Source organism: Acomys minous (assembly GCF_964271855.1).
Source record: "Acomys minous genome assembly, chromosome: 17".
Taxonomy (NCBI): Eukaryota; Metazoa; Chordata; class Mammalia; order Rodentia; family Muridae; genus Acomys; species Acomys minous.
Window position 1 is genome coordinate 19,801,006 of NC_140500.1, and position 14,066 is coordinate 19,815,071.

A 14,066-nucleotide genomic window follows, 5' to 3' on the forward strand; every position below is an offset into this window, starting at 1 on the left:
TCTCTTCTTGGGCCCCTCTGAGACCAGCCCTAATTGTTATTCCATAGCAAGAGACCATGAAAAGCAAAACGTTAACCAGACATAATGGCTCACTACCTAAGCCTTGCACTTGATAGGCAAAAACCCAAAGTCAAATGGAGGAAGGACTTTTCCTTAGGCAGGCTGAGGTAACTACAGGAGCCACTACCATGCTCCTGACTTCTGAAGTGAGGACAAATATGCCTGGGTGATCTCCCAGTTGTTGGGTGACTGCCCTGGTTCATTGCCCATGCCTGACACTCTTTAGAGACAAACCAGGTACCTTGTGACAGTGTTTCCAGCCAGAGGCCACCAGGCTTGGCAGGTAGGGTGTCATTTGTGAAGCTACCACCCATCTGAGACACAGCCTAGCTGGTGGGCTCTGCTCCCGGGTTTGTCTGGGTAGCCACCGGCTCTGCCAGAAGAAGGGAGCAGGTCTCCCCAAGGCTCGCGATGAGGCTCTGGAGGAGGAGCTGCTCCAAGGCCCTCTGTGCCAAGTTTACTCTGCTAGCAGCCAACATCCTGCTGCTGTTTTACACCAGGGAGGCCATACATAGTTTGGTTGTGGGCAGCCTGCACAAGGAGGGGGCTGCGGTGGCCCAGAGCCCCTTGAACCTGAAGAAGGATATGCACCACTTGAGTAAGTACCACGCCTTCTCAGAGGGGACATCTTAGGGTGTGCGGGCTAAGGTAGCTTTAGGAACTTAAAGGGAGAAAGGGGCACCAAGGGAAAAAAGTCAGCAGAGAGGCCGATTCTTCAATCTGACTATAGCACTATGGGAACAACGGACTCTGAAGAAAGGGGAATTCCCCCAGGGATCTCGTACTCGGAGACTGAACTTCAGCAAGATTTCACACAGTTTTAACAACTTGTCCCAGATCATCATTACTGGGTGAGACTGGAGCCCAGACAAGGATGTGTTAGTGGTGGAGGTGAAGGATGGACCTGACGGCTTAGCTGTGCATGTCTTAGGCCCTCTACTCAAGCCTTATCTCCCTCAGGACACAGAAGATGGATTGAGCGTGGGGGAAAGGTGTCCCTAGATCTCTTTGTTGCTCTTCCCAACTTGGCTATTTTAGATGAATTCCTTTTCCTGCTTTCTATTTTTTTTCCTGCTTTCTATTTTTAATTTGGCTCATTTAATTGGCTCATTGAGAACAGGAGACTGAACCTGACCTGGGGCACGGGTTGTGATCCAGAAGTTCTTTAACAATGGGAGTGTTGAGAGGGCAAAGACCTGACTCTGTTTTGCCAAGAATTCTCATCATGATTACATAGCAGATTTGTTAGAGGGTCAAAGACACAATATGGACATCTGGTGTGAGACTCTGAGCAAGAAATGACAGTGACAGGGATGAGGAGAGATACCTGCCAACCCTCAAGGGCTATTTGGAAAGTAATATAAACCAGCCTCCACCCTACCCCACCCCACCCCACCCCAAATCCCATCCCTGTTTTTGAGACAAGATCTTGCTTTAGAGCTCACGATGCTCTGGGATTCTCTATGTAGCCATGTCTGTCCTGGGACTTAACTATCTTTCTGCCTCAGCCTCCTGAGTTCTGGGGTTGGTTGTAGTGTGACTGGCTGATATATGCTCAAGTTTAGCTTCTTGATTTAAAGTTCAGGGTAAGGTTTCAACATGCCTTGGGATGGTTTGTGATTCTGTTTCCTCGCGAAAGCCTCATGTCTCCAAATTGCCAGGAGGCATTGAATGTGTAAACCAGGATCAGGATTACAGCCCCAGGGTGTGCCAGCTTGGAGCTAGAGCTAACGATGCTGTTGCGATTATTATTTCACTTGCAGCTCACAGCCCTGATGCCTTAGTATTCGGAGGACTGGGATTCTAAGCATGTGCTGCCATGTCTAGTTAAAGAGTCTTTTAAAATGATGGAGACGTGAAAACCAGGCAAGGTGCTGTATACCTGTGACCAAGAGTTCAAAGGAGAAGAAGTGCTCTCAAAGTAATAAATTAATCAAATAACAATATTCACAGAGGGGTTTGGAGGCTAGGGGACACGGGGCCATTGTATGAGCAGGTGCGCAGTGTGGAACAGTATGAATAATAGTAGGGTTTGATTTGAACACTCAGTACTGTGCTCTTGCTTTTCTTTTCCACTGAGCAAACACGCAGGGCATTTACATGGTCTCTTTTGACAGACGAAGCACTGTTTCCCCTCCTAAGTTTGTTTTTTCTCATCTGCCTTTCATCTTAAGCCCCTCCCTTAATCTTTTTTCTTTCTCCTTGGGTCAATCTTATGTCATCCCTTGCACACGTTTGCCTCCCAGTTGCAGCCTTTCCTGCTCCTGTTTCAGAAGGCTCTGCGTGCTTCTGGAGTCCAACACACATTCTGCTCAACAAGCCACGTGCTTGTGTCCAAGGGAGAAGCCGTGCAGCAGGATGGTCCCTTGCCAAGCTGGAAAGCCTGGACTGAAGTCATCCAGAACTCTGCCTTTGCCTAACATGCATAGAGGTTCTGGATGGGGTAAAGGGCTCCTGTCAGTCCAGTTGGAATTTAAAGTGAGTTGCGGGGGGAGGAACAAGTGGTCCCACTGTAGAAAGGCTTCATTACCATTGTGGGGTCTAATACTTAAAGTGCGCTCTCTGTCTCTCTCTCTCTCTCTCTCTCTCTCTCTCTCTCTCTCTCTCTCTTTCTCTCTCTCTCATTTCTCTGTTTCACTGTCTGTCTCTCTCTGTCTCTGTCTCTCTCTGTCTCTGTCTCTGTCTTCTCTGTCTCTGTCTGTCTTTGTCTGTCTGTCTGTCTGTCTCTCATTTCTCTGTTTCACTGTCCCTCTGTCTCTCCCTCTCTCTTTTGTTTCTCTGTGTCTCTTTCTCTGTCTCTCTCTCTCTCTCTGCAGTTGGAGAGCCTTTAAATTGCCTCCATGAAGACTCTCTCCACTTTGCAGCATAAGTCCTGCAGGCCTGTTGTCAAGGTGAAGTTAAGTCAGTAGGAGTAGGAGGCAGGGTGACATCTGCAGGCCACTTTCTGAGTGGGAAGCATCATTGTGACGATTGGTCCACTGGACCTGTTAGGCCTCCTCTGCAAGGACTTTCCCCTACGTGTGTCTGTCACCATCTGGTCATTGTTTTGGGTTAAGGCCGTGTTTCCCAGATGACTGTAGCCATTTGCTCTATCAGGAGCAACTGTTGGAGACAAACCAAACTAAACCAAATGAACAGCTTCTCTACTCTACCCCGAGAGCCATGGTTAGGGTATCTGGGGAAGGATGGGGTGCTACATTTCCCATGAGCTCCTGAGGACAATCTTAAAATCAAACAAACTGAAAATATAAGCCTGGCTTGTCCTTAACTTAAAAGTTTCTGGTGGGATGGGAAGGTAAGGGTGGCTGGTGTGACACTCCAACATATTTTTGCTAGCTACAATAGTGTGATTGGTTTTTGTGAAACAATTACAGAGCTTTCTTCTGTCTCTGCCTTCACCTGGCCCTAAGATTCTAATTTGGGGGATATCAACATTAAAAATCAAAAGCCCAACCCAAAACAACCCAAACCAACAACTTAAAAAAAAAAAACCACAACTGACATCTCTTATGTGACTCTGGGGTCTCATTCTGAGAGCTATTATCTTATTATGAATCATTTCTCAGACCAAAGTCATCTCCTAAAGGAACCTTAGGGTGAGGGCTGGGTAGGTTTTGGTGGTGCTGAGGGGAAGCTATACCTTCCACAGGCCTTGCTAGAGCAGCCTTGCACAGCTCGGACAAGGTTCCTTTACCCGTCATCTTCTCTGGGGCAAGAGTTTGTAAGGTCTGAAATGTGGAGAGTACACTAACCAATTTCCCCTAGTGTAACAGATTCCTGACCTGATCCATTTATAAAAGGGACAGCTTGCATGTTCTCAATGCCTTGGAAGTCAGGCTCACGGTTGATTGGCAGTATCGGTTGAACTGCTGCTTGCTTCGAGCTTGAGATGAGGCAGGTGACCAGTGGAGGAAGCTGGTGACTGCGTGGAAACGAGAAGCAAAGAGAACACTGTCCAGGTCCCCAGTGTCCCCTTTGTAGGACAGCCCCCATGCGATTGGAAGACTCTCAGCTGGGCCCTATCTTTTAAAGTCTCCACTCTCTCCTAATGGTGCTGGGGAGGAAGACAAGCCTCAGGCCCCCAGCCTCTTGTGGGGACATTTGAGATGCAAACTGTAGCAGAGAGAAACGGCTCTTGGGGATGTTAGGATGGAAAGCAGTGCCCAGCTCTTTAAAGATTGGTTGAAATGTTTCCACATCACTCCCACCCTCTTTATTTGCAGGAAAAAGTATGAAATTGACTACGAAGCGACAAGGCCACGTAGCAAAGTGGGGAAATGGTGAATTCCTCCCTGGCTGGAAGGAAATGAAAGCAAGGTTGGCACCCAAGAGATTCTTCCCGAGCTCCAAGATCTTCCAGCAATGGGGGAAGGGGCTGTCTGAGGAGCAGCAGCAGGAAGCCCTGGACTTGTTCCTGGAGTTTGGCTACAACGTGTTCCTCAGCAACCAATTACCCCATAACCGTAGCATCCCTGACACCCGCGACACCAGGTGTGCTGGACCAGAGGTGACTTTGGTGATGACCTTTCGAGGCCAAGCAAGTGAAGGGGTAGAGGGAGGGGTGACAGAAGCTGAGGACTGTGGGGAAGGGGATGAACAGACATTTTTATGGCTGTATTTGATTTTGTTTTGTTATTTTGAGGTAAGTCCTGACAATGTACCCCAGGCTGGCCTCAAACTAGAGATCCTTTGGCCTCAGGTTTCCGAGCGTTGAGATTACAGTGTGCCCTACCACCATGCCGAGGTGAGCTCTTATTTTTAATTTATTTTATGATGGTGTACCGGAGATGATATGGACTCATCCAGATACTGCTAGTTCCTTGGAGATGGGGTGAGGCCACTCAGGAAGAGATGTCCAAAGGATTCCTTCCCGTTGGAGCAAATCTTCTGCCAGATGGAAACCCCAGAGCAGAGCCAGGACTTGCTCCTGGCCCACCTCACTCAGCAGTGATGCTTTCTGCCTTGGCTTTCCCTCAGTTCTCCACCTGGATCCTGTTCCTGACTGAATCTCAAATGTGGAGTCTTTCCTGGGTGCAGCCCTCCTCCCAGTTTCCCTCCCCACTGCTCCAGATCTTTCTGCCCTCCTCTCTCTCACACACACACTTTCATCCTACAATTAAAAACAAGCAAACACCATTCAAGCCTTTTCTTTTTTTCTTTCCTTTCCTTTCTTTCTTTCTTTTCTTTTTTTTAAGACATGAGCTTAAGTAGCCCACGCTAGCCTCAAAATCTATGTGGCTGAGATGACTTTGAACTCCTGATCTTCCCGTTTTAACCCTGTGTGCCCTGGGATTACAGGTGTACACTGCATTCCTGGCTATAACTTTGTTGACAGATATCACAGAATTATCCATTTAAGATATGAAATGAATGTTTTTTTAAATTACAATTAGTAAATTAACTGAATCAGGGCCTTGTTATGTAGTCTAGGTTGATCTCCAACTTTTGGCGGTCCCTTTACCATTAGTATGCTAGTGTTACAGGTGTGAGGCACGATGTCTTGCAAAGGCTTTTAATATGTTCAGGGTTGTGCACGAGCCACACAATCTTGAGACATTTTGATCATCTTATAAGGAAAGCCTGTGCTCTTCAGAAGCCATGCTCCATTTCATCCACAGCTTCCTTGTCCCTGCGGATTTACCTGTTCTAGGCTTTTCTTAGGATGGAATCATGTAATGTGTGTGTGTGTGTGTGTGTGTGTGTGTGTGTGTGTGTGTGTGTGTGTGTGTTTCTGTCTGTCTTTTTTTCATTTTCTATAGCGTGTCCAAAGTACTATGCATGCAATGGCTAATGGTGTGCATTGATACTTCCCCTTTATATTGATATGTAGCAATTTGCTTTTGTGTGTTCTACTGTTTTCAGGTCTGGGCTACAGTGAATAGTATTGTCGTGTTTTGCTTTTTAAGTGAAGCTGAGTTGGAGTTTGATACACACGTGAAAATACACAAACAAGAAGGTTAAGGGGAAAAGGGGTACTCAGAAAGAAGTGCCTTACCCTAAAGTGTGGGTGTGGTCTTCTAAAAAAGGCTTGTTTCGTGTGCAAGCTTGTATTTGAACAAAGGTCTTCACCTTGTAGACCCTGCGGTAGAGCTGCTGCCTCATATGGGTATCTCTGTATTTAGCCTTTTGAAGGCCTGCCTGCCTGTTTCCTAAAGGGGCTGCACAATTGGCTTATATTCTGTCTTTGAGGAAGGATTGAGAATTCAGGGAGTTTGAGCCCTGGGCTACATAGATCTCTGCCTCACAAGGGTTGGGATTGCAGGGTTGGGCCACCCTGCCGAGCAGAAGCCAGGTCTGGTGCTGAGGCTGAAGCCAGGCCCTTGTGATTATAAGCAAGTGTGCCACTGATGAAGTGTAGTCCCAGAGTCCTGGCTCACCTGCTCACCTGTTACTGTGTGCATGTCTGAGCAGTTAACTTGTTGGCTGTGAGAAGGAGTCTCATTGTGCTTTGTTTTTTTATTTAAAATTTTGAGGCCTAATGATGTTAAACATCTTTTTATTTGTGCATTATCTATTTGCATGTCTTTTTTTCCTTTTAGAAGTGTCTATTTGGATACATTGTTTTTATTATTGAATTGCAACTTCCTTCCTTCCTTCCTTCCTTCCTTCCTTCCTTCTTTCCTTTCTTCCTCCCTCCCTTCCTTCCTTCCCTCTTTGAGCTGTTTTCCAGGACTGAATTAAAGGGGCAGGGGTGGGGTGAGAGGCAGCAGGGCCAGTAGCCCCTCCTCTCTGCTTCCTGATATGTGGCAATGTGGGTTAGTGTTGTGCCCTTTCCTGCCCTGATGGACTGTACCCTCTTGAACCTTGAGCACAAAGGAGCCCTTCTTCTCTGCAGGATATTTTGTACCATGGGTGAGAAAAGTTCCCAATGCAATCAAAGGCTTCACAAATGTGGATATTTAGCAGGAAAATTGACAAGCACTTTAATTTTTAAGTGTGGATTGGCTATCCTTCCAGAGTGGCAAAACGTTGAAGCATCTTTCCCCCCCTAACAAAGCAGCCATCTGACTGGGGAAAATGATGCACAACAGTGCCAGAAATGTCTCTCAAGGATACACAGCAAACAGAATCATCCTGGCAAGAACATTTTCTAAATCTCAACAAGGCTCAGTGGGAGTCTGTGGCATATGAGCCACTGTTTTCTCTCTCTACCCTGCCCCCCACCCACCCCAGCTCTGCAGAATGATATTCTATGATGAGTTCTCTAGTCTGGGGAGGAGTGTTCAAGGGGGCTCTCACCACTGCATTTCTCATAGGGCTCTGGTTTCACCCCGGGAAGGGCAAGCCATCTGCAAATGCTTCGCACCTTCCCCATCCCCACAGTGAGAGGCAAGTCCTCTGCCTTGGGAGGTGGCTGAAGCACCTGTGACTCCCGCCCTCCTCACCTCCACCTCTTCCTCCATCTGCTGACACCCTCTGCCGCAGCTCTAACTGCACCAGACCAAGAGCTCTGAGCTCCAGTTGTCCCCTCCCCCAGACTACTTTCACAGAAGAAGTTGTATATTAGAACACCAAAGTCAGGAAGCCCAGAGGATGCTGTCTCCTTCCTACCACCTTCCTGTTCTTTGTGTTGGCTTGCAGAATGGCATGTCACTCCAGCTCAGGACAAAGGAGCTGCTTTCGGCTCCCCCTAGGGCCCCTGACTACTGATGCAGAAACTCTGTGCAGGATGGAATACAGGGTGAAATTCTTCCCTGCTCTTTCTAAGGAACTGGCCTTATGTGGAACAGCCTTTAAGTCCAGGTGTCACTATGTAGCTCTGGTTGTCCTGGAACTCACAGAGATTCACTTGTCAACGCCTCCCTAGTGCCGAGCTTAAAGGCTTGTGCCACCACTCCCAGCTAACCATGCCTCCTTGGTGGAGAACTTGAGAGGAAGCTCATAGCTTACCATCTAGCTAGTAACCCGCATGACGGTGGAACATTCAGAAATTTAACGGAAGCTGGGAAGACACAGACAAGAAGAACACCCTGGGAATCACACTCGTGCCTGGGGGGACTAGCCATGCCTGTGTGCCAGGATTGGCCTGCACCCACCGAGCAGCAAACAGATGGCCATCGTTCCTCAGCCCACACACAGGCCTACCAAAGGGCAGTGGAAGCCTCTGGGCATTCAGGCCCTTGTCACATCTTCTGAGTAGTGTAAACAGTAAAGCCACTCTGACCCAGGTCAACTTCTAGGATTCTAGACACAAAAGAAAAGCCATATGCCATAATTTCTTCAGATTATATTTTTAAAAATCTTTATACTCATCCCTTTGACCTTCACATTCCCAATTTGCTCTGGAGACTCTAATTAAAGTCACATGTCACTTCATGATAGTTTAAGTTTTGGGGAATGTGTTTACATAAACTAAGACAGCTGAAATATCATTGGGTGACATAATGCAAAAGGAACCATGTTTGTATATGTGGCCCGTCATAGACTGAAGCACTTACATGTGCCATATCACTTTATATAAGAGAACCAGGAACATGCCAGTGAAGAAGCTTGTACAGGGGCTGGAGAGGTAGCTCAGCAGTTAGGAGTACTTGCTGCTCTTGCAAAGGATTCAGGTTTTGTTCTCAGCACCTGCGTTGAGGTTCACAACCATATGTAACTATTTCCAGGAGATCTGACACCCTCTTCTGGCCTCTATGGGTACTGCAGGAATGTGAAGCATATACATATATACAGACAAACATTCATACGCATAAAGTAAAAATAAGTAATTTCTAAAAAGAGGCTTGCTTAAGAATGTTTCTCTAATTGTTCATAATTTCCCCAGAGGAAAAAAAATACCCTAAGTATACTTCATGCCCACGTGCTGGCAAATGGGTAAGCAGTATAGGTTAGATCTTGTTGATGTAATGCTATTTGATCACAAAAAGAAAGCCACTGGTACCTGCTGCAACACTAATGACAATTTTATGCTCAGCAGAATATACAACTTGTTTTCATTTACATGAAAGCTCCAGAGTAAGTAGATATCTGTAAAAACAGAAATCCTTTAGTATATGTCTATGGCTAATGAGGACAGTGAACAGAATGGGTTTGGGAGAAATAGCAAATAACTTGCAATGTTTCAGGCTTTCTCTCTACGTGATCATTCATTTTTCTAAAATTAGAGGCTAGGGGTATGACTTGGTAACTAAAGTGTTTGCTTCTGAAGCTTGAGGACCTGAATTCTGAGCCCAAGCACATCTGTCACCCGAGTCCTGGCAGGTGGATACAGATGGATTCTCCATGGCCATCCAGCTTAGCCTAATTGAAAAGCTTCGTGTTTAGTTAGAATTCCTGTATCAACAAAATAAGGTTAAAAACAATCATGGAAGGTGCTTGACATTAACCTCTGACCTCCACATACATTAACTCTGACCTCCACATACATTAACTCTGACCTCCACATACATTTTTTTCACTCTAAAATTAATGCTAGCAGTTACTCAACTCTGTGACCGACAAATCTAGGAAGTTGCATGCTTTTTAAATAGATGGATTTTATTGCATGTAAATTATTTCTCAATGATAGTGCTTTTAAAATGAGGGTTTTGTCAATACATATAAAGCCATAGTTACACAGATGACTAAATTCTAGGCATCTGATGTATAACATAACCTCTGTAGATGAATGAAAAGGTGATGGATTGCCTCTGTATGAACAGAAAAAAACTGTAAAAAAAAAATAGATATAAAACCTTTTTGCTTCTTGGATAAAAACCTCAGGTTTTTCCTCACCCATTGAGCTTGAGGGTTAGTGACTTGAGGAAGACTGGATATCAATGTTTAAGTAATGAAAGAATAATGTGTTATGAAGAATGCTGTCTTACTCTCACAGGTGTCTTCAGAAGACATACCCCGCCCAGCTCCCATCACTCAGTGTCATCCTCATATTTATGAATGAAGCGCTGTCCGTCATTCAGAGGGCCATCACCAGCGTCACCAACCGGACCCCAACCCGGCTGCTGAAGGAGATCATCCTGGTGGATGACTTTAGCTCCCACGGTGAGGATCCTGAGGGAAGGATGGGGAAACACGGGTCCCATTGGCCATCTCAGCTTGGCTGCAGAGAGGTTGTCACGCAGGAGTTTGGGACATAGTGAGTATCTCTCGGGGAGAAAAGGAAAAGATAAAGTAGTAATCATCTATCTGTGCCAGGCATGTTTAAATTTCATGAAGCAAGGAGTACAGGTCATCATCTCAGTTGCACACGTAAGGAAAGAAAGACACAGGAAAAGCACAGTGTGTCCAAATTGCATGGCAGAAGCTGGGCACATGGTGCACGCCTGTAATCCCAGCACTCAGGGAGGCAGAGGCAGGTGGATCTCTGTGAGTTTGAGGTGAGCCTGGTCTACAAAGTGAGTCCAGGACAGCTACACAGAGAAACCCTGTCTCGAAAAACAAAAATCAAACAAATAAAAATGTTACTTTCAAATTGCATGGTGGGTCAGTATGGATTTGGAGTCAGGCCCGAGTCATGTGACTTGAAAGTTATCTGTGTCCCAAGAAAACAGTGCTATGAAAGAGACCTGAGGGTTGAGGTGGATGAGACCACAAGCGGGGCTTTCAGATCCCAAGAAGGGATTCAGAGCCTCCCTTTATAAGGCAAGACCAAATTTCTCAGGTAAGAAAGCCTGGGGAAAAGGATGCTGGGATTCTAGGATTCCTCGGGTGGCAGTAAGTCTTGTCCCCAGGCTACCCAGCCCCAGGTCTACCTATCTAAGAAGGGCACAAGGGGAAGAGACAGATTGTAGTCTTGAGTACTTGCTTTCTCCCTTCCCCACCCCCCACCCCAGTTTTTGAGACATGGCCTCAGGTAGCCCAGGATGGTCTAAAGCTCACTACACAGTCAAGGGTGATTTTTGTCGTACATGTTCACCTCCCTAGTGCTGGAATGACAGTTGTGTGCCAGCACATCCAGTCCAGGCAATACTGAGGATGGACCTTGTGGGTTCCTGCAGGTTAAGTGACCATCATGCCCTGCCACCATCATTTCTCTTGGGCTATACTACTGGGGCGCATCACCGTGATGGGCCTGAGGGTTTGCCTTCTAAATTCAGAACAGCAGCTCCCTCCCCTAACAGATGGATCCCCAAGAATCACAACATCCCAGGGTTCACTTTCATGCAAACCATGGTTATGGGTTATTCCAACCATGCTAAGAAGGATAGCTAACACTATTTCTTCTTGCTTCTACCATTTTTGGGTATCCAATAAAAAGACACCAGGATTAAATTATAGAACCAGAGGTTGGGGCTGATGATAAAGAAGGATTTTTAAACTGTGTGGACTTTTGAAGTGGTAGGCCTTTTTAAAAAAATATATATTTTATTAATTTATTCATATTACATCTCAATTGTTACCCTATCCCTTGTGTCCTCCCATTCCTCCCTCCATCCCACTTTCCCCTTACTTCCCTCCCCTATGACTGTGACTGAGGGTTACTTCCTCCCTCTGTATATGCTCATAGGGTATCAAGTCTCTTCTTGGTAGCCTGCTATCCTTCCTCTGAGTGCCACCGGGTCCTGCTCAAACTATGGCACCAGCCAAGGACAATACGTGTGGTAGGCCTTTTGTTCCCTCGCTGGGCATCTTTAAGGATGAGAGAAATGAGGAGGGTTATTGAGCCTGAGGTCACTGCAGAGAGAGGAAGAGAGGGGGTGGGGCTGAAAAGGCTCAGCCCCTGAAGAACTACTTCTGTTCATTTGCACACATCCCCCGTTCTAGCAGTGTCGTTAACTTAATGAGAAAGGAGAAAGGCTTTATAGAGCAAATTACACTGGAAATCGTGAATGAGAACAGGTTCCAATCGTTTCTAGTCATGGAGAAGGGTACCAACTTGTACCCTGGTTCAGCTAGTAGGAAAAAGGAGCTCTAGATGTGTACCCTGCATATCTGAAGGTCCAGGACCAACTTGGTCCTGCCTCAGGTGACCTTAGACAAGATCTCTCATGTCTCTGGGACTCAGCTTCTTCATGGAGCTGGTGCAAAGGTTGGGATGGAAGGTCTCAAAAGATCTCTGCACCCCTACAATAGTTCTATAATCCCGTGCACAACTCAAGATTCTGTAGTGGGACAGTAACACTGATGCTACAAGTAAGATCACTGGTGAGGGCAGCAGCTACATCATGAAAAGCCAGATAAAGCTGCCTACTGTGGTAACTGCCACCAACATGCGACACATCATTCAAATTATAGTTTTGTTAACTTATTCTATTTACTGCTATTGTGGTGGTGGTGGTGGTGGGATGCAGCCGTACGCATGCCACTGTGCACATATGGACGGAATGTTGTAAAATGCGCATGCCACGGTGCACATATGGAGAAGATGTTGTAAAATGGAGCAAGAGCCAGAAAGATGGCTCAGTGGACAAACTTGCTTGCCTTCCAGCTGCATGGCCTGAGTTAATTCCTCAGAAACTCCCCAGTAAAAGGAAAGAACTGGCTCCTATGGGCTGTTCCCTGTCTTCAACATCCGTGCTGTGCTATGGGTACACCTCCACTACAAAACAGATCGGGAAATAAATAAATAAATAAATGAAAAATAACGCCAGGCAAATTTTAGTGCCGTAGCCATGTAAGTGTTGATTTTAGGAGCTGGCTAACCTAGGCTTCACAAATGGATTCATTTCTTGAGAGAGTAACCAACAAGAATTGTATCCCTTGGACACAAGGAGAGGGGGTATGGGGGCATTTAGTAGAACCAAGCAGCTGTGTGCATGGGTCTTGAGCCAATGCGTGATTAAAGGTAGTGGCTGTGCCATTAACTGGGTGTATAATTTGGAAAGTTTTTTACTTTTCCCATGCCTTAGTTTTTCTTCTGTAAATTGGGAATACTTCAGTTAATGCTGATATTCACAGGGTGTGTCTAAGTGAATTAATATTATTAGCGATGCATGTAATGCCAGTCCTTAGGAGGCTAAGGTGCAGGTATTACTTTGAGTTTAAGAATACTAGGTTAGAGTGTCTGTCTGTTTAAAAAAACAACCAAGCCAAAAAAAATACGTCATCAGTAGACAGCTGGGTTGTTTGGTTAGCTATTTTGCATACTACTTAGCGATTTGTATGAAAGCGGAGGCTGCTTTCAAATATGTAAAGAAGGCAACTGGTAGCCTGCATTGACAAAGGCAGAGACAGGCTTTGTGAAAAGAAGGGGGAGAGGGGGAAGGAAAAAAAATCCGTGTAAACAGTCTGGGAAGAGTGAGTCTTGCTTGCATAATATTGAGAGCCAACTAGAGCTACATTCAGCCAGATGCTAGCATAGAAGATCAGTCTGAGCATTTGTTCCCATTGTGACTCCAGCAGAAGAGCCCAGGATGTGGAAAACAAAGCAAAGCTGCTTATCTTGAGTTTTCTAGGAGGCCTTGCAAGTAAGCTATGGAGATTCCCCAGGCTGACTCTGTAAACTCATCCAGCAGGGCTGCAGCCTTAGATTCTCAAGCCAGGCCTGCCTTGGTTCTTTACCTAGAGTTTCTCAGGACACAAGAAACTCCCAGGAATCTATGAGAGTGACCCTAGCTAAGACTCCTAGCAATGGAGGCTATGGATGCTGAACCGGCCATCTGTTGTAGCTAGGCAAGACTTCCAATGGAGAGATTTGGACACCAACCCAGCCACAAAACCTTTTAGACCCATAACTTATTTGTCCTGCCTACAAGATGTACAGGAGTGAAAGATGCAGCAGAATTTGAGGGAAGGGCCAAGCGATGAGGGACCCAGCTTGAGACCCATGCCATGAGAGAGAGCCCACCCCGACACTGTTAATGATATTCTGTTATACTTGCAGACAGGAGCTCAGCATAACTGTCATTAGAGAGGCCTCACCTAGAAACTGACGGAAACAGATACAGAGACCCACAGCCAAACATTGAGTGGAGCTTGGGGAATTCTGTGGAAGAGGGGAAGGAAGGAGTGAAGGAGCCAGAGAGGTCAAGGACACCATAAGAAAACCTACAGAAAAGTAACCTGGGCCCATAGGGACTGAACTGCCCAGCACAGAGCATGCGTGGGACTGACCTAGGCCGTCT

The 14,066-nt window shown here is 46.2% G+C and overlaps 1 protein-coding gene across 1 annotated transcript in view; it reads left to right on the forward strand.

Moving 5' to 3' along the window:
• The first annotated feature begins 337 nt into the window (after window positions 1-337).
• The window catches only part of GALNT8 (polypeptide N-acetylgalactosaminyltransferase 8), a 32,366-nt gene continuing 18,637 nt past the window's right edge, over window positions 338-14,066 (forward strand). Inside the window, exons 1-3 of the mRNA XM_084765598.1 lie at window positions 338-658; window positions 4,284-4,551; window positions 9,878-10,044. Coding sequence (XP_084621724.1) covers window positions 472-658; window positions 4,284-4,551; window positions 9,878-10,044 — 622 coding nt within the window. The 5' untranslated portion in view covers window positions 338-471. The remainder of the gene's footprint in view (window positions 659-4,283; window positions 4,552-9,877; window positions 10,045-14,066) is intronic.